Raw genomic sequence first — 20105 nt, 5'->3', positions numbered from 1 at the left:
TTCCCATTTACTTAGATTACTTTCAATCATGAATTCAGTTGAGGGTATAATCAATTAATTAATGCATAAAGATCAATAGTATTTCATAGAGCTGTGTGCATATATTTTATAAACATATAGTGCAGTAGCAATCAAAACATAATTATTGCTTATCAATTGATCTGTGGTTATTTAATTGAATTGATACAGGCAGTCCCCGGGTTACGTACAAGATAGGGTCTGGAGGTTTGTTCTTAAGTTGAATTTGTATGTAAGTCGAAACTGTATACTTTATAATTGTAGAGCCAGACAAAAAAAAATTTGAAAAATTGTTGGTGAAAAAATTAGGACCAAGGCTTAGTGTTGACAAGGCTTTTATTTAGATGTATGTGAGGACGACACGTTTCGGGAGCGTACCGCTCCCTTCCTCAGGTCCGTACAGTTTTTACACAATACTCTGTTATACAAAAAATATATAAAAATATATAAATGTATAAAGTAAAAAATATATCTAAAAGACATAATAAATACAATAGATAAAAACAATCCATATATAAAAGGTTCATAAATATAATATAATATATATTATAATTAGAGATGAGCGAGCACTAAAATGCTCGGGTACTCGTTATTCGAGACGAACTTTTCCCGATGCTCGAGTGCTCGTCTCGAATAACGAGCCCCATTGAAGTCAATGGGAGACTCGAGCATTTTTCAAGGGGACCAAGGCTCTGCACAGGGAAGCTTGGCCAAACACCTGGGAACCTCAGAAAAGGATGGAAACACCACGGAAATGGACAGGAAACAGCAGGGGCAGCATGCATGGATGCCTCTGAGGCTGCTTAATCGCACCATTATGCCAAAATTATGGGCAACAGCATGGCCATGACAGAGTGACAGAATGAAGCTAGATAGCATCTAAAACATCCAATAATTGACCCTGACACTATAGGGGACTTCATGCAGAGGCAGCGGCAGCAGCGGCAGGCTAGAGAGTGGCATGGCGACATACCCTAAATGGACTCAGGCTTCAAACCAATGGGTGGCAGAGAGGAACCAAAGGAGGTGAGCAAGAAGCGCTCAAATAATATCGGTACATGATAAAAGTTTGCCAGTATATTTTGTGGATTACACAGCAGGGTGGCGACAAAGTTAACATGGAAGCCATGAAAACAACCCAAAATTCTGCCTGACACAGCTCGTTTGATAAGGGGACCATGTATGGAGGCAGTGAACTAGTAGTAGATTAAAGGTGCTGCAGTTAAAACTATGTTAGTTGGATCTTGGCATGGAGCTGGCGCTCCGCTGCCAGGCGAGCTTTCGCCAATCCAAGCCCCTGTCTCTAGGCTACTCCCCAAACAGCACTTCTAAGAACCTTTTGTATAAGATCAAGTGTAATAGCGTTCTTATAAGTTTAGGATATGGCGGGTGAGGGGAATGGAAACAGATGCGCAAGAAACGCTGAAATAATATTGGTAAATGATAAAAGTTTGCCAGTATATTTTGTGGATTACACAGCAGGGTGGCGACAAAGTTAACAAGTTTGTTGTGGAAGCCATGAAAACAACCCAAAATTCTGCCTGACACAGCTCGTTTGATAAGGGGACCATGTATGCCTACAGTTCATGCCAGACGCTGCTCTGGCTGCCAGTCTCCTTTCGAATACAGTTTAAAATAATAACCCTCATCCATAAAGCCCTGTATAATGCTGCACCCCCCTACCTCTCCTCTCTTATCTCAGTCTATCGCCCAACCCGTGCTCTTAGATCCGCCAGTGATCTTAGATCAACCTCTACCCTTAGTGCGGACCTCCCACTCGCGTCTCCAAGACTTCTCTAGAGCTGCACCAATTCTATGGAATGCTCTGCCCCGGACTATCAGACTAATACCTAACCTCCAAAGTTTCAAACGTGCTCTTAAAACCCATTTCTTTAGGCAAGCCTATAACACTCATTAACTGCATGAAGTTTTAACTCTTCTACTAACCCGTCCTGTGTCGTCCTCCCATCTGTTATCCATCAACCAACAGGCACCAGACTTCTATGCAGTCCCATTCACCCTGGACCTGGTGACGGCTGAGTGGTTCAAGCGACAGCAATTCCATTTATTATATTTTGTTCTATTCCCTAAGAAGAATGGCTTGACCATTAAAAATTCTTTTACCTCGTGTTACCCCATCATCTTCATAAACCGTAAGCTCTGGCGAGCAGGGACCTCACTCCTGTTGTTCCATACAAATGTTGTGCTCTGTTACATTACATTTGTATTTGTTTCCTATGATTTGTAAAGCGCTACGGAATATGATGCCGCTATATAAATAAAGATTATTATTATTATTATTATGGAGGCAGTGAACTAGTAGTAGATTAAAGGTGCTGCACTTAAAACTATGTTAGTTGTATCTTGGGATGGAGCTGGCGCTCCGCTTCCAGGCGAACTTTCGCCAATCCAAGCCCCTGTCTCTAGGCTACTCCCCAAACAGCACTTCTAAGAACCTTTTGTATAAGATCAAGTGTAGTAGCGTTCTTATAAGTTTGGGATATGGCGAGAGAGGGGAATGTAAACAGATGCGCAAGAAGCGCTGAAATAATATCGGTAAATGATAAAAGTTTGCCAGTATCTTTTCTGGATTACACAGCAGGGTGGCGAGAAAGTTAACAAGTTTGATGTGGAATGCCCTGTAATAGCTCTTGGGCGGTGTGCCTTTTATCGGCTAGGCTCAGCAGTTTGAGCACCGCCTGCTGTCGCTTAGCGACGGCACTGCTGCTGTGCCTAGAGCTACCGACTGATGGCGCCATGCCCACGGATGGTAATTCGGAGGAGGAGGAGGTGGAGGAGGGGTGGGAGGAGGAGGAGGTATAGTAGGCCTTTGAGACCTGGACCGAGGTAGGCCCCGCAATCCTCTGCGTCGGCAGTATATCACCAGCCCCAGGGTCAGACTCGGTCCCAGCGTGCACCAAGTTAAGTGTAGTAGCGTTCTTATAAGTTTGGGATATGGCGGGTGAGGGGAATGTAAACAGATGCGCAAGAAGCGCTGAAATAATATTGGTAAATGATAAAAGTTTGCCAGTATATTTTGTGGATAACACAGCAGGGTGGCGACAAAGTTAACAAGATTGTTGTGGAAGCCATGAAAACAACCCAAAATTCTGCCTGACAAAGCTCGTTTGATAAGGGGACCATGTATGGAGGCAGTGAACTAGTAGTAGATTAAAGGTGCTGCAGTTAAAACTATGTTAGTTGGATCTTGGCATGGAGCTGGCGCTCCGCTGCCAGGCGAGCTTTCGCCAATCCAAGCCCGTGTCTCTAGGCTACTCCCCAAACAGCACTTCTAAGAACCTTTTGTATAAGATCAAGTGTAGTAGCGTTCTTATAAGTTTAGGATATGGCGGGTGAGGGGAATGTAAACAGAAGCGCAAGAAGCGCTGAAATAATATTGGTAAATGATAAAAGTTTGCCAGTATATTTTGTGGATAACACAGCTGGGTGGCGACAAAGTTAACAACTTTGATGTGGAATCCATGAAAACAACCCAAATTTCTGCCTGACACACCTCGTTTGATAAAGGGACGATGTATGGAGGCAGCTATATGGACGACTTTTGGAGGAAGCAATGGAGACAACGTGTGGAGGCTGCTATGGAGACAATTTAATTTGGATAGTGCCTGTATGTGGCAGTCCAAAAAAGTTTTCAAACCAGAGGAGCAGGTAGGTGGCCCTCCAGAAAAATGGAATAGATTGAGTGCCTGTATGTGGCAGTCCAAAAAAGTTTTCAAACCAGAGGAGCAGGTAGGTGGCCCTCCAGAAAAATGGAATAGATTGAGTGCCTGTATGTGGCAGTCCAAAAAAGTTTTCAAACCAGAGGAGCAGGTAGGTGGCCCTCCAGAAAAATGGAATAGATTGAGTGCCTGTATGTGGCAGTCCAAAAAAGTTTTCAAACCAGAGGAGCAGGTAGGTGGCCCTCCAGAAAAATGGAATAGATTGAGTGCCTGTATGTGGCAGTGCAAAAAAGTTTTCAAACCAGAGGAGCAGGTAGGTGGCCCTCCAGAAAAATGGAATAGATTGAGTGCCTGTATGTGGCAGTCCAAAAAAGTTTTCAAACCAGAGGAGTAGGTAGGTGGCCCTCCAGAAAAATTGAATAGATTGAGTGCCTGTATGTGGCACTCCCAAAAATTGTTTAAAACAGAGGACCGGGTCGGTGGCCCTCCAGAAAAATTAAATGCATAAAGTACTATAGGTAGAGCCAGTGGGCCCTGTCAAAAAATAGCCAGTTTCCTCTGCTTTACTGTACAAAGAGCAGGAGAAGGAGGAAAATGAGGAGGAGGAGGAGGAGTGGATAAATTATTCAGGTTGAGCTTCCTTCACCTGCTGCAGATTGGAAATTAGGAGAAATCCATGCTTTATTCATCTTGATAAGCGTCAGCCTGTCAGCGCTGTCAGTCGACAGGCGTGTACGCTTATCGGTGATGATGCCACCAGCTGCACTGAAAACCCGCTCGGACAAGACGCTAGCGGCAGGGCAGGCAAGAACCTCCAAGGCGTACAGCGCCAGTTCGTGCCACATGTCCAGCTTTGAAACCCAGTAGTTGTAGGGAGCTGTGTGATCATTTAGGACGATGGTATGGTCAGCTACGTACTCCCTCACCATCTTTCTGTAAAGATCAGCCCTACTCTGCCGAGACTGGGGACAGGTGACAGTGTCTTGCTGGGGTGACATAAAGCTGGCAAAAGCCTTGTAAAGCGTACCCTTGCCAGTGCTGGACAAGCTGCCTGCTCGCCTACTCTCCCTCGCTACTTGTCCCGCAGAACTACGCACTCTGCCGCTAGCGCTGTCAGAAGGGAAATACTGTTTCAGCTTGTGCACCAGGGCCTGCTGGTATTCATGCATTCTCACACTCCTTTCCTCTCCAGGGATGAGAGTGGAAAGATTTTGCTTGTACCGTGGGTCCAGGAGAGTGAACACCCAGTAATCGGTGCTGGAATAAATTCTTTGAACGCGAGGGTCACGGGATAGGCAGCCTAGCATGAAATCTGCCATATGCGCCAGAGTACCAACGCGTAACAATTCGCTCCCCTCACTGGCCTGACTGTCCATTTCCTCCTCCTCCAACTCCTCCAATTCCTCTTCTTCTGCCCATACACGCTCAACAGTGAAGGACTCAACAATGGTCCCCTCTTGTGTCTCGCCAACATTCTCCTCCTCTTCCTCCTCCACCTCCACCTCCTCCGATATGCGCTGAGAAACAGACCTAAGGGTGCTTTGGCTATCAACAAGGGAATCTTCTTCCCCCGTCTCTTGTGAGGAGCGCAAAGCTTCCGACTTCATGCTGACCAGAGAGTTTTTCAACAGGCCAAGCAGCGGGATGGTGAGGCTGATGATGGCGGCATCGCCACTGACCATCTGTGTTGACTCCTCAAAGTTACTCAGCACCTGACAGATATCAGACATCCACGTCCACTCCTCATTGTAGACTTGAGGAAGCTGACTGACCTGACTACCAGTTCTGGTGGAAGTTGACATCTGGCAGTCTACAATCGCTCGGCGCTGCTGGTAAACTCTGGATAACATGGTCAGTGTTGAATTCCACCTCGTGGGCACGTCGCACAACAGTCGGTGAGCGGGCAGTTGGAGGCGGCGCTGCGCTGCCCTGAGAGTGGCAGCATCTGTGCTGGACTTCCTGAAATGCGCACAGATGCGGCGCACCTTCGTGAGCAAATCAGACAGATTGGGGTATGTCTTGAGGAAACGCTGAACTATCAGATTTAACACATGGGCCAGGCATGGCACATGTGTCAGTCTGCCGAGTTGCAGAGCCGCCACCAGGTTACGGCCGTTGTCACACACAACCATGCCTGGCTTCAGGTTCAGCGGTGCCAGCCACAGATCAGTCTGCGCCGTGATGCCCTGTAATAGTTCTTGGGCGGTGTGCCTTTAATCGCCTAGGCTCAGCAGTTTGAGCACCGCCTGCTGTCGCTTAGCGACGGCACTGCTGCTGTGCCTAGAGCTACCGACTGATGGCGCCATGCCCACGGATGGTCGTTCGGAGGAGGAGGTGGAGGAGGGGTGGGAGGAGGAGGAGGCATAGTAGGCCTCAAACACCTGGACCGAGGTAGGCCCCGCAATCCTCGGCGTCGGCAGTATATGACCAGCCGCAGGGTCACACTCGGTCCCAGCCTCCACCAAGTTAACCCAATGTGCCGTCAGAGATATACAGTGGCCCTGCCCGGCAGCACTCGTCCACGTGTCCGTGGTCAGGTGGACCTTGTCAGAAACGGCGTTGGTCAGGGCACGGATTATGTTGTCTGACACGTGCTGGTGCAGGGCTGGGACGGCACATCGGGAAAAGTAGTGGCGGCTGGGGACCGAATACCGAGGGGCGGCCGCCGCCATGAGGCTGCGAAAGGCCTCGGTCTCTACTAGCCTATAGGGCAGCATCTCCAGGCTTAGCAATCTGGAGATGTGCACATTAAGGGCTTGGGCGTGCGGGTGGGTAGCACTATATTTGCGTTTCCGCTCCAGCGTCTGGGGTATGGAGAGCTGAACGCTGGTGGATGCTGTGGAGGATCGTGGAGGCGACAATGGGGTTTTTGTGGCAGGGTCCTGGGCAGGGGACTGACTATCAGCTGACACAGGGGAAGGAGCAGTGGTGTGCACGGCCGGAGGTGAACGCGCTTGTTGCCACTGAGTGGGGTGTTTAGCATTCATATGCCTGCGCATACTGGTGGTAGTTAAGCTAGTAGTGGTGGAACCCCTGCTGATCCTGGTTTGGCAAATGTGGCACACCACAGTCCGTCGGTCATCCGGTGTTTCCTTAAAGAACCTCCAGACTTCTGAAAATCTAGCCCTCGCCGCAGGAGCCCTCGCCACGGGAGCTTCACTAGTTGACACATTTGGCGCTGATGCACCAGCTCTGGCCCTGCCTCTCCGTCTGGCCCCACCACTGCCTCTTCCAACCTGTTCTGGTCGAGGACTCTCCTCCGTCTCAGAAGCACTGTGTTCACCCGGCCTCTCAACCCAGCTTGGGTCTGTCACCTCATCATCCTCCGATCCCTCAGTCTGCTCCCCCCTCGGACTTCCTGCCCTGACAACAACTTCCCCACTGTCTGACAACCGTGTCTCCTCATCGTCGGACACCTCTTTACACACTTCTTCCAGTACGTCAACAAGGTCATCATCACCCACAGACTGCGACTGGTGGAAAACCTGGGCATCGGAAAATTGCTCATCAGCAACCGGACAAGTGGTTTGTGACTGTGGGAAGGGTCCAGAAAACAGTTCCTCAGAGTATGCCGGTTCAAATGGCAAATTTTGCTGGGAGGGGGCAGACTGGGGGGGAGGAGGCTGAGGTGCAGGAGCTGGAGGAGTGCCGATTTCGGTGACATGGGTGGACTGCGTGGAAGACTGACTGGTGGACAAATTGCTCGAAGCATTGTCGGCAATCCACGACATCACCTGTTCGCACTGTTCTCTACCACGAGTCCCAGTAACTTCAGACATGAACCTAGGGAGTGTAGCTCTGCGGCGTTCCCCTGCTCCCTCATCAGCAGGTGGTGTCTCACCCCGCCCAGGACCACGGCCTCTGACCCCTGCAGTAGTCGGACGCCCACGTCCCCGCCCTCGTCCTCTACCCCTAGCCCTCGGGTTAAACATTTTGAAAATGAGAGTTATAACTTGAATTTTTTTTTTAACTTTTTTTTTTTTTTTTGTTTTTTTTTTGTGTTTTTTAGTTTTTAAAACCAAACGATGCTATCCTATTGCTATGGCTATTTGACGCTGAGTTATGAAAAAAATAAACGTAAAATAAAAAAGGAAATGGCAGACTGTGCCTAATTGAAATACAACCCCGGGCCCTAATAAATTTTCCCACTTCGGTCTTTGCGATGGATATGTGCGTCACTAAAACACAGTGGTCGCAAGTCTGACTCCAAATTGCTCACAATTTGCTAGTAGATGCACTGCAACAACTACAGCCACCAGCAGATCAACCAGAAATCAAATATATATAACGCTACTGTAGGCGTAATTAAGCCGTTTGTATTCTCCTATGGCTATTTTCTAGCCAAGTATTACAGCACACTACTATGCCAGATGAGATGACGCTGAGTTATGAAAAAAATAAACGTAAAATAAAAAAGGAAATGGCAGACTGTGCCTAATTGAAATACAACCCCGGGCCCTAATAAATTTTCCCACTTCGGTCTTTGCGATGGATATGTGTGTCACTAAAACACAGTGGTCGCAAGTCTGACTCCAAATTGCTCACAATTTGCTAGTAGATGCACTGCAACAACTACAGCCACCAGCAGATCAACCAGAAATCAAATATATATAACGCTACTGTAGGCGTAATTAAGCCGTTTGTATTCTCCTATGGCTATTTTCTAACCAAGTATTACAGCACACTACTATGCCAGATGAGATGACGCTGAGTTATGAAAAAAATAAACGTAAAATAAAAAAGGAAATTGCAGACTGTGCCTAATTGAAATACAACCCCGGGCCCTAATAAATTTTCCCACTTCGGTCTTTGCGATGGATATGTGCGTCACTAAAACACAGTGGTCGCAAGTCTGACTCCAAATTGCTCACAATTTGCTAGTAGATGCACTGCAACAACTACAGCCACCAGCAGATCAACCAGAAATCAAATATATATAACGCTACTGTAGGCGTAATTAAGCCGTTTGTATTCTCCTATGGCTATTTTCTAGCCAAGTATTACAGCACACTACTATGCCAGATGAGATGACGCTGAGTTATGAAAAAAATAAACGTAAAATAAAAAAGGAAATGGCAGACTGTGCCTAATTGAAATACAACCCCGGGCCCTAATAAATTTTCCCACTTCGGTCTTTGCGATGGATATGTGCGTCACTAAAACACAGTGGTCGCAAGTCTGACTCCAAATTGCTCACAATTTGCTAGTAGATGCACTGCAACAACTACAGCCACCAGCAGATCAACCAGAAATCAAATATATATAACGCTACTGTAGGCGTAATTAAGCCGTTTGTATTCTCCTATGGCTATTTTCTAGCCAAGTATTACAGCACACTACTATGCCAGATGAGATGACACTGAGTTATTAAAACAATAAACGTAAAATAAAAAGAAACTGGCAGACTGTGCCTAATTCTACTCAAACCCCTAATAAATTTTCCCACTTTGGTGTTTGAGGTGGATATGTGTGTCACTAAGAGCTAAACACAACGGTAGCAAGTCCCCCTGCAAATTCCTCACAATATGGTACTAGCTGCAAATAAAAAAAAAAAAAAATTATAACGTTATTGTAGCCCTAAGAAGGGCTGTTGGGTTCTTTTAGAATCACTCCTGCCTAACAGTAAGCTAATAGAACCCCCTAACGCTTTCCCTGACCAGCAGCAGCTCTCTCCCTAGCGGCATCCAGACAGAGAATGATCCGAGCAGCGCGGGCAGCGGCTAGTCTATCCCAGGGTCACCTGATCTGGCCAGCCAACCACTGCTATCTACGTGTAAGGGTACCACGTCATGCTGGGTGGAGTGCAGAGTCTCCTGGCTTGTGATTGGCTCTGTTTCTGGCCGCCAAAAAGCAAAACGGCGGGAGCTGCCATTTTCTCGAGCGGGCGAAATACTCGAAATACTCGTCCGAGTTACGAGTACGCTAATGCTCGATCGAGCATCAAGCTCGGACGAGTATGTTCGCTCATCTCTAATTATAATATAATATGGTCTCAACGAGACACTAGAAAGAACTTGATCCATTCTAACATAACTCTAATACACCCCTTCTCCCAGCAGGGAAGTACACCATTGACAGTGCCTCCTCTTGGAAAGCAATCCACCTATATACCTACATCTGCCTTCTTCCTACTAATACAATGTATTATTATTACCAAACCAATAGCCACACTATGGTATACTTCTCCTTATACTAATCCCCATCTTTCTATCATTCCCCCTTTATTCCATCCACCATAAACCTTATTTACCACTTACCCCGGTTATATAATGCTCCCCTGTGCTGTAGAGCACTTTACTCCAGGTTACCTAATACATCCGATCGCTTCAGACAGCGATTACCCCATCTGCGCATGCGCAGGCTTTCCTCCAGACAGCGCTCACCATTCCCTCCCCTATCTCCGTGTACGCATGCGTGCACACACGCATATAAGAACTGTCAACAGGAGACGCGACACACAGCGCTCCTCATCCAGCAACAGGAAACACCACACACAGCGCTCCCTCACTGCCCGGACCCCTGCAAAGTAAGATTTACTTATTACAGATCACATATCGATTAGACTCACCTGCTCACCCCTTACTTCTCTTACTACAGGGACGGTTAAATACTACCCTACCTATAGACCTTAATAAGCGATATCAATTATCGGCACCATCTTTAGGGTAAGCTCTATCTCAAAATCCCCCCACTTAAAACTCACTATAAGATGGACAATATTCTCACACCTATACTTCTTGCCTGTAGAATTACTACCATCTTAGGGAAGAATTTATGCCCCTTATCATCAGGACAGGACAGATCAAGGCTATATCGGTTAGTTCTTTTTGATCTGATCCTATATATATTTTTTATTCGATTTCTTCATTTTATCATGTCATTATGTGCCATCATTACTGCCTCTTTAATAATGAATCATCAATTATTATCGATATCTGTTTATTTCTATTCATATATTATATACTCATATTACATATATATATTTTTCTATATAATTTATATTCATTTTATTCTTTCTATACCATCTCAAGTTAAACAGTTATGTATTAAAAATTGAACTGCATTATATTTATGAACCTTTTATATATGGATTGTTTTTATCTATTGTATTTATTATTTATTTGTCTTTTAGATATATTTTTTACTTTATACATTTATGTATTTTTATATATTTTTTGTATAACAGAGTATTGTGTAAAAACTGTACGGACCTGAGGAAGGGAGCGGTACGCTCCCGAAATGCGTCGTCATCGCATACATCTAAATAAAAGCCTTGTCAACACTGAGAAGCACGACTATTGGTCCTAATTTTTTCACCATCAATTTTGCATTTCCACTCCCGGCCCGACTGGATCGGGATACAGGACCACGCAGCTAAGTCTCAGTCGACCTATATCGTCAACACCACTTGCCTCTTTCACTGTGATTTATATTATTTGCTCTTTCTGGTACCTGTGTTCTTTTTACTGTCTATCCAAAAAAAAAATTTGGCCCTAGTGAAAATTGGAGTTTAAACATTTTTTGCTGTAATGGGACCAAGGATTATCAATAAATCTTCATTACAGAAACTCTACAGCTGATTATTGCAGTCTGGGACTATAGTAAATCATTCAGAAAGCTTCACCAGAGGTCAGAGGGGTCTGTCTGTAACTATGGGTTGTCTGTAAGTCGAGTGTCCTTAAGTAGGGGACCGCCTGTATAGTTTTAACCCCTTGCAGGAAATGGACGTAATAATACTGCGTTGGAAGAAGTGACTTTCTGCAAATCACAGTACTATTACATCCAGCTTCTAGCACCGACTCACCAACAGAGTGGGGATTAAAGCTGTCACCCTCCAGTAACCCCAAGATCAGAAATAACAAGTTTAGAAATATCAGAAAAAATAAGATAAAACGGTTTTATAATAAATATAATATAAATAAAATTAAAGTCCCTAAAACACCTCCCTTCCATTGACATTACTAATAAAGTACAAAATAAAGAAAAAGAACCCAGGATATTTTATATCTCCAAATTTGTAACAATCTGTACAATAGAACAGAAACATTATTGGACCTTTTCGTTGAACATTGTAAAAAAAAAAAAAAAAACTTCTAAAAAGAAGATTTCATCAAATCCCTTCACCAAAAATGTGCTAAAAGGTGATCATGAAAAGTTACTTGCCCCAAAATGGGACCACCAAAAAGGACAACTCTTCTCACATAAAAAATTAGCCCCGAACCAGCTCTGTCAAGTGGAAAATAAATTATGCCTTTGAAAATATGGTGACATTTAAACAAATGAGATTTTCTCTCAATTTGTTTTTATTCAGTAAAATTGGGCAAAAAAAAAAAAAACTGTATAAATGAGGATCACTGTAATCGTAGACATCATATTTTTATGGAACAGTGAACTGCCAAAAAAGTCAAGTAAAAATTCCTAACCAAGAATTGATGATTTTCTTTTACTCCGCAAAGAAAGAGTCAATTAAATTTTATCAATAACATATAGACACACTCAAATCTATAAAGTGGTCACACTACCAAAAAAGGTTAAAATTGTATAGCCTGTACAATGTGACAATGTAAATGGATATGAAATGTTGTAGAACTTTTTATCATTTAATCTATTGCGAATATGTAATTTTTGGGCCAAAATGAATTTATTCTCCAAAAACATTACAATTTCTAAATTGCACCCCCTGCTGTTCTAACTGTGTCCTGTGAAACACCTTAATGGTTAAGAAACTTCTTAAAAGTGGTTCTACATATTTTGCGGGGTACACTTTCCTATATTGAGTAATTTATGGGGGTCTTACTATTATTTAGGCATCTCAAATTCACTTGAAAGCTAAGCAGGTGCCTAAATTGTAAGTTTAGGTGGTTCATCAAAATGTGAAAAAAAAAATTTTAATTTGCCAAATATTAGTTATTTTCATAACCAAACTCAAAAGATATCTTCCAAATTTTTCAACTACCATGAAGTACAGTGTGTCATGAAAAAGCATTCTCAAAATTACCTTGATATGTGTCAGGCTCCAGGGGAAGTGGACCCACTGGACCTCCGTGGATGATGACATAAGCCGATACCAGAGCCCATCGCAAAGCGGGTTGGACTTGCTCCCCAGTGTTGGCCAAGGCATAGTGTAAAGTCTTGAGGCAGAAGCGTGGTCGGGGAGAGGCAAAAGGTCGAGGCAGGCAACACAGGATCAGAGTCAGGGAAGTAGCGGTAGGTCAGGACAGGCGACACAGGAGCAAAGTCCGGAACGAAATCAAGGTCACAATGGGAAATCAGGATGATCGCAAAGGGTTTGGAATACAGCTTTCTCTCAGGCATGATAGCACAAAGATCCGACAGGGAACACAGGAAGGGGTGTGGATTGGCAGCCGACCAGTGCCAATTATTGGCACGCTGGCCTTTCAAATCTATATGCTAAAGGGGCTGGCTGGCTATATACTAAAGGGGGCTGGCTGGCTATATTCTAAAGGCTGGCTATATACTAAATGGGGCTGGCTGGTTATGTGCTAAAGGGGGGTGGCTGGCTATATACTACAGGGTGTTGGCTGGCTATATACTAAAGGGCGCTGGCTATATTATAAAGGGGGTAGCTGGCTATATGCTAAAGAGGGTTGGATGGCTATATACTACAGGGGGGAGGCTGGCTATATACTTAAAGGGGATGGCTGGTTATATACTAAAGCGGGGCAGCTGGCTTAATACTACAGGGGGCTGGCTATATACTACAGGGGCCTTGCTGGCTATATACTGGGAGGCTATGACCAATGCATTTACTACCCTTGGCTTATACTCAAGTAAATAGGTTTTCCCAGTTTTTGATGGTAAAATTAGATGCCTTAGACGCGGGTCGGCTTATGTGCGAGTATATACGGTATATGCAAATCATCTGATGTGAGTCCAATTTCACTGTGTGAGTCCATGAAGCTCTGCATATTCATGGGTCACTTACATTGCCCTGTCTCCTTGTTCCTTATTCTAGACAGGTCTCACTGGTACAGAACATGCTGCTATGTGAAACATTGAGATCTCTGTTACATCATTGGCCTCATCATGCCATCTGACCAGGGTGACATCATCTCAGGTCGTGTTACATTTACACAGTCTACCCAATGTTTGTATCTGATTACATGAAATCACAGCATGCCTCTGAGGATGGGGAGAACTATAAATCCATGGAGACATACTGTGATCATGCCATAATACGAGGGGTCCCCAAACTTTTTACATAGGGGGCCATTCACTGTCCCTCTCAGACCGTTGGAAGGCCGGACTGAAGTTTAAAAATAAAAAAAATATAAGAAATTCCTTGAAAACACAGCGCTAGCGGTACATGCGACTGCATCCGTAATACACTGGGCCCCCCTCAATAAATTATTTAATATACTGCACCCCTTTGTGAACTATTTTATTTATTGGCCCAGTTAATTAATTAATTGGGTCAATTAATTATTAAATATGCTGCCCCCCCATTAATTACTAGACTGCCCCTCATAATTCATTATTTCCTATGCTGCCCCCCGCCATTAATTATTTCCTATACTGCCCCTCATAACTAATTATTTCCTATGCTGCCCCTTATACCTAATTATTTCCTATGCTGCCCCTCATAATTAATTATTTCCTATGCTGCCCCTCATAATTATTTCCTAAGCTGCCCCTCATAACTAATTATTTCCTATGCTGCCCCTCATAATTATTTCCTATGCTGCCCCTCATAATTATTTCCTATGCTGCCCCCTCATAATTAATTATTTCCTATGCTGCCCCCTCATAATTAATTATTTCCTATGCTGCCCCTCATAATTAATTATTTCCTATACCCCCACCATTAATTATTTCCTATGCTGCCCCTTATAATTAATTATTTCCTATGCTGCCCCCATAATTAATTATGTCCTATGCTACTCCTTATAATTAATTATTTCCTATGCTACCCCTTATGAGGAAATAATTAATTATGAGGGGCAGCATAGGAAATAATTATTCCCTATGCTGCCTCCTCATAATTAATTATTTCCTATCCTGCTCCTCATAATTATTTCCTATGCTGCCCCTCCATTATTATTTTCTATAATGGCCCCATAATCCATTATTTCATATATTAGGGCAGCCACAATGTTTCTACTGCTGTTTTAAAAAAAAATAAAAACCCTGTACTTACCTCTGGCTCCCGCATCTTCTTTCTTCTGGCTGCTGCCAGACAGGCGTAATCACACGGCCGCGCATCCAGGTTCAAGGAGCGATGTGCGCCGGGGTTGTCTTCCGGCCACATCGCTCCACCTGCAATAATAGTGCTCTAGCGGCCGTTTCCGGCTGCATCCTGTCCGAACGGACGGAGGCCCCTGCCCCACTGCCGAAGGCCGTGACCTAATCATAGGCCACGGCCAAATCATTGACTTTACTGGAGCGCCAGCCCGGGTGCCCCCAAATAACAAATCCAGATCCGGGGGCTCAGCGCTGGATGGGACGGGGGTCGGATAGAAACGGTCGTAGTTTGGGGACCCCTGCTTAATACTGTATGTGATATGTATGTGATCAGATACATACATGGGGTAGACATTGCAAACGTAACTGGTTTAAAGAACTTTAGATGATATCACCCTGGTCACATGACATGCTGAGAAGTGGCATGGGACATGGGGAGGTGTAGAAGGGAGGGGTCGGCCGAGTAGGACATGCTCCCTTGGATGGCAGGTAATATAAGAAGTTGATTTATGGGGATGTGAGGGAAACAATTTTTAGCTAAAAGAAGGGTGTCAGTTAGTAAATAACTTCCCAAAACTGGTCACAATACACAGACTAAGCCTAGAAGGGAACGGATAATTCACAAATACAGCCATCAGTAGTTCGATTACTTGTACTAAAATTTACATCATGTCACTTATTTATTATATTTAAATTTTAAAATAATAACTATGTCTTATTTTACAGATCTCTTTTATTAAAAATGCCAGATGCAGCCGGTCACTTGCCTTTCTATTATGGCAGCATTTCTCGTGCTGAAGCAGAAGAGTTTCTTAAGCTGGCTGGGATGATGGATGGTCTTTTCTTGCTTAGGCAGTGCTTGCGGACTCTTGGTGGTTATGTCATCTCTGTGGTATTTAACCTGCAATTTTATCACTACCCTGTGGAGCGGCAGTTAAATGGAACTTATGCTATATTTGGGGGAAAGTCTCACTGTGGCCCAGCAGAACTTTGTGAATATTACTCCAAAGATGCGGATGGATTATGCTGTGTTCTCCGTCGACCCTGCAATCGTCCCAGTGGAGTGGAATGCCAACCTGGAGTATTTGATCACACCAGAGACAATATGATGAAAGAATATGTCAGACAGACCTGGAAATTAGAGGTGAGCACAAATCATGAGAATAACATTGCCTTTTAAGACAATGGGGCACATTTACTTACCCGGTCCTGCGTGTTCCCCGGTCCGGAGTGTCTGATGACAATAATGCACTGTGCCGCAATTCACTTACATCGTGCGCCCGATATTCTGCATGTGTCGCTCCCCGCTCAGGTCCACCGGAGTTCACTTTCTTGTTCCCGATGCATGTAAGTGCTTGGATTGCGGCACAATTTGTAAGTTAAATCCCGTGGTTTGTCCGAACCCGCCCCCCGATTTGTCACATGAAAGCCGATGTGAATGCGCCAAAATCCGGTCACATGCCCTTCTAAATCCCTATCCCAGCCATGCGATTCCTGAAAAGTCGGAAAACCAAGCACAAATGCGGCCGTGGGACCCTTAGTAAATAAGCCCCAATATGCTGTATTACTGTAGAGAAAGCTATTTAAAATCGAGATGGAATAACTCCTCTGTAGTCTTCCAACTAACTATTTAACACCCCTCCAATCCACCATTTACTCTACTGTCCGGCTAATCCATCTCTTTCTCATATGCCTCTCTTCTCTGCCTGTCTTTCTACTGGCTTGCAGCTACTGGCTACAACAAATTCCGTTTCATAAGGCACCAAAACCAAGCTTTTTTATAGGATTACAGCTCTTCAAATAGGCTCTGTAAAGTTAATACATAACAAGAAACATAATCTATAAAGAAATACAGTATCAGAACTAAGATCAGTACAGAAATTTAGAATCTAAACCAAGCTCAGTACAGAAATACACTACCAAAACTGGGCTCCATACCTAAATACAGCACCGGCAATTGGCAGCGTAAAGAAATACAGCACCATAACCAAGCTATGTTCATAAATACAGCATCATTTAGCACCAAGCTTAAGTAGTAATCAGTCTTTAACCCCTTAAGGATGCAGGGTTTTTCCGCTCATTTCTCGCTCTCCACCTTCAAAAATCCATAACTTTTTCATTTTTATGTGTACAGACCTGTGTGAGGGCTTATTTTGTGCGTAACAAATTTTACTTTCCTGTATTGTTATTTATTTTAACATGCCGTGTACTGCAAAGCTGAAAAAATATTCCAAATGTGGAAAAATTGAAAAAAACACGCACGTCACGTTCTGGTGGGCTCAGTTTTTTCGACTTTCACTGTGCACTCAAAATAACACCTCAGCTTTATTCTTTGGTTCGGTGCGATCACGGTGATACCAAATTTATACAGGTTTAATACATTTTTTATGATGTAAAAAGGTGTAAAAGTCGCATTTCGGACATTTGGGCGCCATTTCCCGCCTCGGAGGTCACCGCCGGCCGTAACCGTCTTTATATTTTGATAGATCGGGCATTTTGGGACGCGGCGATACCTAATGTGTCTGTGATTTTTACTGTTTATTATGTTTTATATCTAGGGAAAGGGGGGTGATTTGAATTTTTTATATTTTATGAATTTTTTTATTTTTTAAACTTTTTTTTTCTTTTTTTTCCCACTATTTCTTAGACCATCTAGGGTACATTAACCCTAGATGGTCAGATCGCAATATGCAAAAACCCCCACCTTTGTATGAAGAGGACTCAGCCCGTGAGCCCTCTTCACACATTCCCTATACCTCTGCGCCGTAGAGCTACGGCGCAGAGCGTTAAGGGGTTAAAAAAAAAATCTGTACATAATAAATAGCAAATAACAATATATCTCATAGAGAATAAATCATAACTCTTTAAACAGATTCACACCAAACAATATATGTAATATAATTATTCATATCGTAATGATACCATGAGTCAACATATCAATATTAGATTAAAAATTAATGTATAAAATTGAGAATAAATTAATAATAAATCAATTGATCAAAAGGAAAAGTACAAATGGAAAACTGCATCGATAACCACAACAAAAATGCTAAGAATAAAAAATGCATACAGTCTGATAATATTGCACTAACTGTACATTTTTTTCTTCACTGTGTCTTCTTAAATTTTATTACTGGCTAAATGAGCAAATGTTAATTACGGATACAACAGAAAGTATGTGTAGCCTGACACCCCAGAAGGCTTCTTTATGACCATGGAGCAAGTGTAAATATTCACATCTCTGCTAGCTCATCTCTGGGGAAGGAAAGATCAAAGGGATAGTAGAATGTGTTTTACTTGTCCTCCAAAACCAGACAAAGGAATAGTGGACCTGTGTGTTGCTTTCCCGCCAAAAACTATGAGAGACAAAGAGATATTGACAGGGGTTGTCCACCCATGCCCTTCCGTGTGCCCCCCCGCTCCACTACACAATGACCTAACCGTCCTCACTCTTGCTTCCGGATTCTCAGCTGTCTCCATGTCCTAGGGCACTCGTGTTCCAGCTTCACAAGATTTAAAGGCCAGCGCACCGTTAATTGGTGCTAGCCTTACCCAGGATTAGATTTAACCAAGCCTCTCCCTGCACACCCTCCCGGATCTTTGTACCTCACAGCCTTAGAAATAGCTTGTTTCCCATGACCTTTGCGATAAGTGTGATTTCCCATTGTGACCATTGACCTGTTCCCTTTAACGCTCCTCCGCCACCAGCCCTGACCTTCTGCTCTGCCTCTGACCTGAACCTTTGCCGCCTGTCTTGACCTCCTGCCTGTCCCTGACCACGAATGTGCCTTCCGTTTCTGTACCTCGCCTTAGCAGGCACCTTGTACCTGGTGGTACCATGCTGCAGCAAGTCCAACCCTCATAGCCACGGGCTCTGGTGAAAACTGGGTGCCATTTAGACTCCGGTCCTACACTCACCGGCCACTATATTAGGTACACCATGCTAGTAACGGGTTGGACCCCCTTTTGCCTTCAGAACTGCCTCAATTTTTCGTGGCATAGATTCAACAAGGGCTGGAAGCATTCCTCAGAGATTTTGGTCCATATTGACATGATGGCATCACACAGTTGCCGCAAATTTGTTGGCTGCACATCCATGATGCGAATCTCCCGTTCCAATACATCCCAAAGATGCTCTATTGGATTGAGATCTGGTGACATGGGAGGCCATTTGAGTACATTGAACTCATTGTCATGTTCAAGAATCCAGTCTGAGATGATTCCAGCTTTATGACATGGCGCATTATCCTGCTGAAAGTAGCCATCAGATGTTGAGTACATTGTGGTCATAAAGGGATGGACATAGTCAGCAACAATACTCAGGTGGGCTGTGGCATTGCAATGATGCTCAATTGGTACCAAGGGGCCCAAAGAGTGCCAAGAAAATATTCCTCACACCATGACACCACCACCAGCCTGAACCGTTGATACAAGGCAGGATGGATCCATGCTTTCATGTTGTTGATGCCAAATTCTGACCCTATCATCCGAATGTCGCAGCAGAAATCGAGACTCATCAAACCAGGCGAGGTTTTTCCAATCTTCTACTGTCCAATTTCGATGAGCTTGTGCAAATTGTAGCCTCAGTTTCCTGTTCTTAGCTGAAAGGAGTGGCACCCGGTGTGGTCTTCTGCTGCTGTAGCCCATCTGCCTCAATGTACTGTGCGTTCAGAGATGCTCTTCTGCCTACCTTGGTTGTAACGGGTGGCGATTTGAGTCACTGTTGCCTTTCTATCAGCTCGAACCAGTCTGCCCATTCTCCTCTGACCTCTGGCATCAACAAGGCATTTCCGCCCACAGAACTGCCGCTCACTGGATGTTTTCTCTTTTTCGGACCATTCTCTGTAAACCCTAGAAATGGTTGTGCGTGAAAATCACAGTAGATCAGCAGTTTCTGAAATACTCAGACTAGCCCTTCTGGCACCAACAACCATGCCACGTTCAAAGGCACTCAAATCACCTTTCTTCCCCATACTGATGCTCGGTTTGAACTACAGGAGATTGTCTTGACCATGTCTACATGGCTAAATGCACTGAGTTGCCGCCATGTGATTGGCTGATTAGAAATTAAGTGTTAACGAGCAGTTGGACAGGTGTACCTAATAAAGTGGCTGGTGAGTGTAGGTGACTGCTTACATCATTGTCCGTGGTGGTCCAGTGGGTCCACTACCCCTGGAGCCTGACAGATATCCTGGCTGTCCATAA

General features: G+C 44.2%; 1 protein-coding gene across 3 annotated transcripts in view; it reads left to right on the top strand.

The window, feature by feature from the left end:
- Positions 1-20105, top strand: part of ZAP70 (zeta chain of T cell receptor associated protein kinase 70) — a 156367-nt gene that overhangs the window by 39991 nt on the left and 96271 nt on the right. The window contains exons 1-4 of one of the 3 annotated variants that reach the window (XM_072113890.1): positions 10135-10224; positions 10296-10363; positions 10446-10514; positions 15627-16044. In XM_072113890.1, coding sequence (XP_071969991.1) covers positions 15643-16044 — 402 coding nt within the window. In that variant the 5' untranslated portion in view covers positions 10135-10224; positions 10296-10363; positions 10446-10514; positions 15627-15642. Of the gene's footprint in view, positions 1-10134; positions 10225-10295; positions 10364-10445; positions 10515-15626; positions 16045-20105 lie in introns of those variants that run through there. The other 2 variants (XM_072113889.1, XM_072113891.1) reach the window with 2 other exon arrangements.

Source organism: Engystomops pustulosus, chromosome 1, assembly GCF_040894005.1.
Source record: "Engystomops pustulosus chromosome 1, aEngPut4.maternal, whole genome shotgun sequence".
Classification (NCBI taxonomy): domain Eukaryota; kingdom Metazoa; phylum Chordata; class Amphibia; order Anura; family Leptodactylidae; genus Engystomops; species Engystomops pustulosus.
Note: the sequence above shows the minus strand (reverse complement) of the source record. Positions and strands in the feature narration are given on the sequence as shown.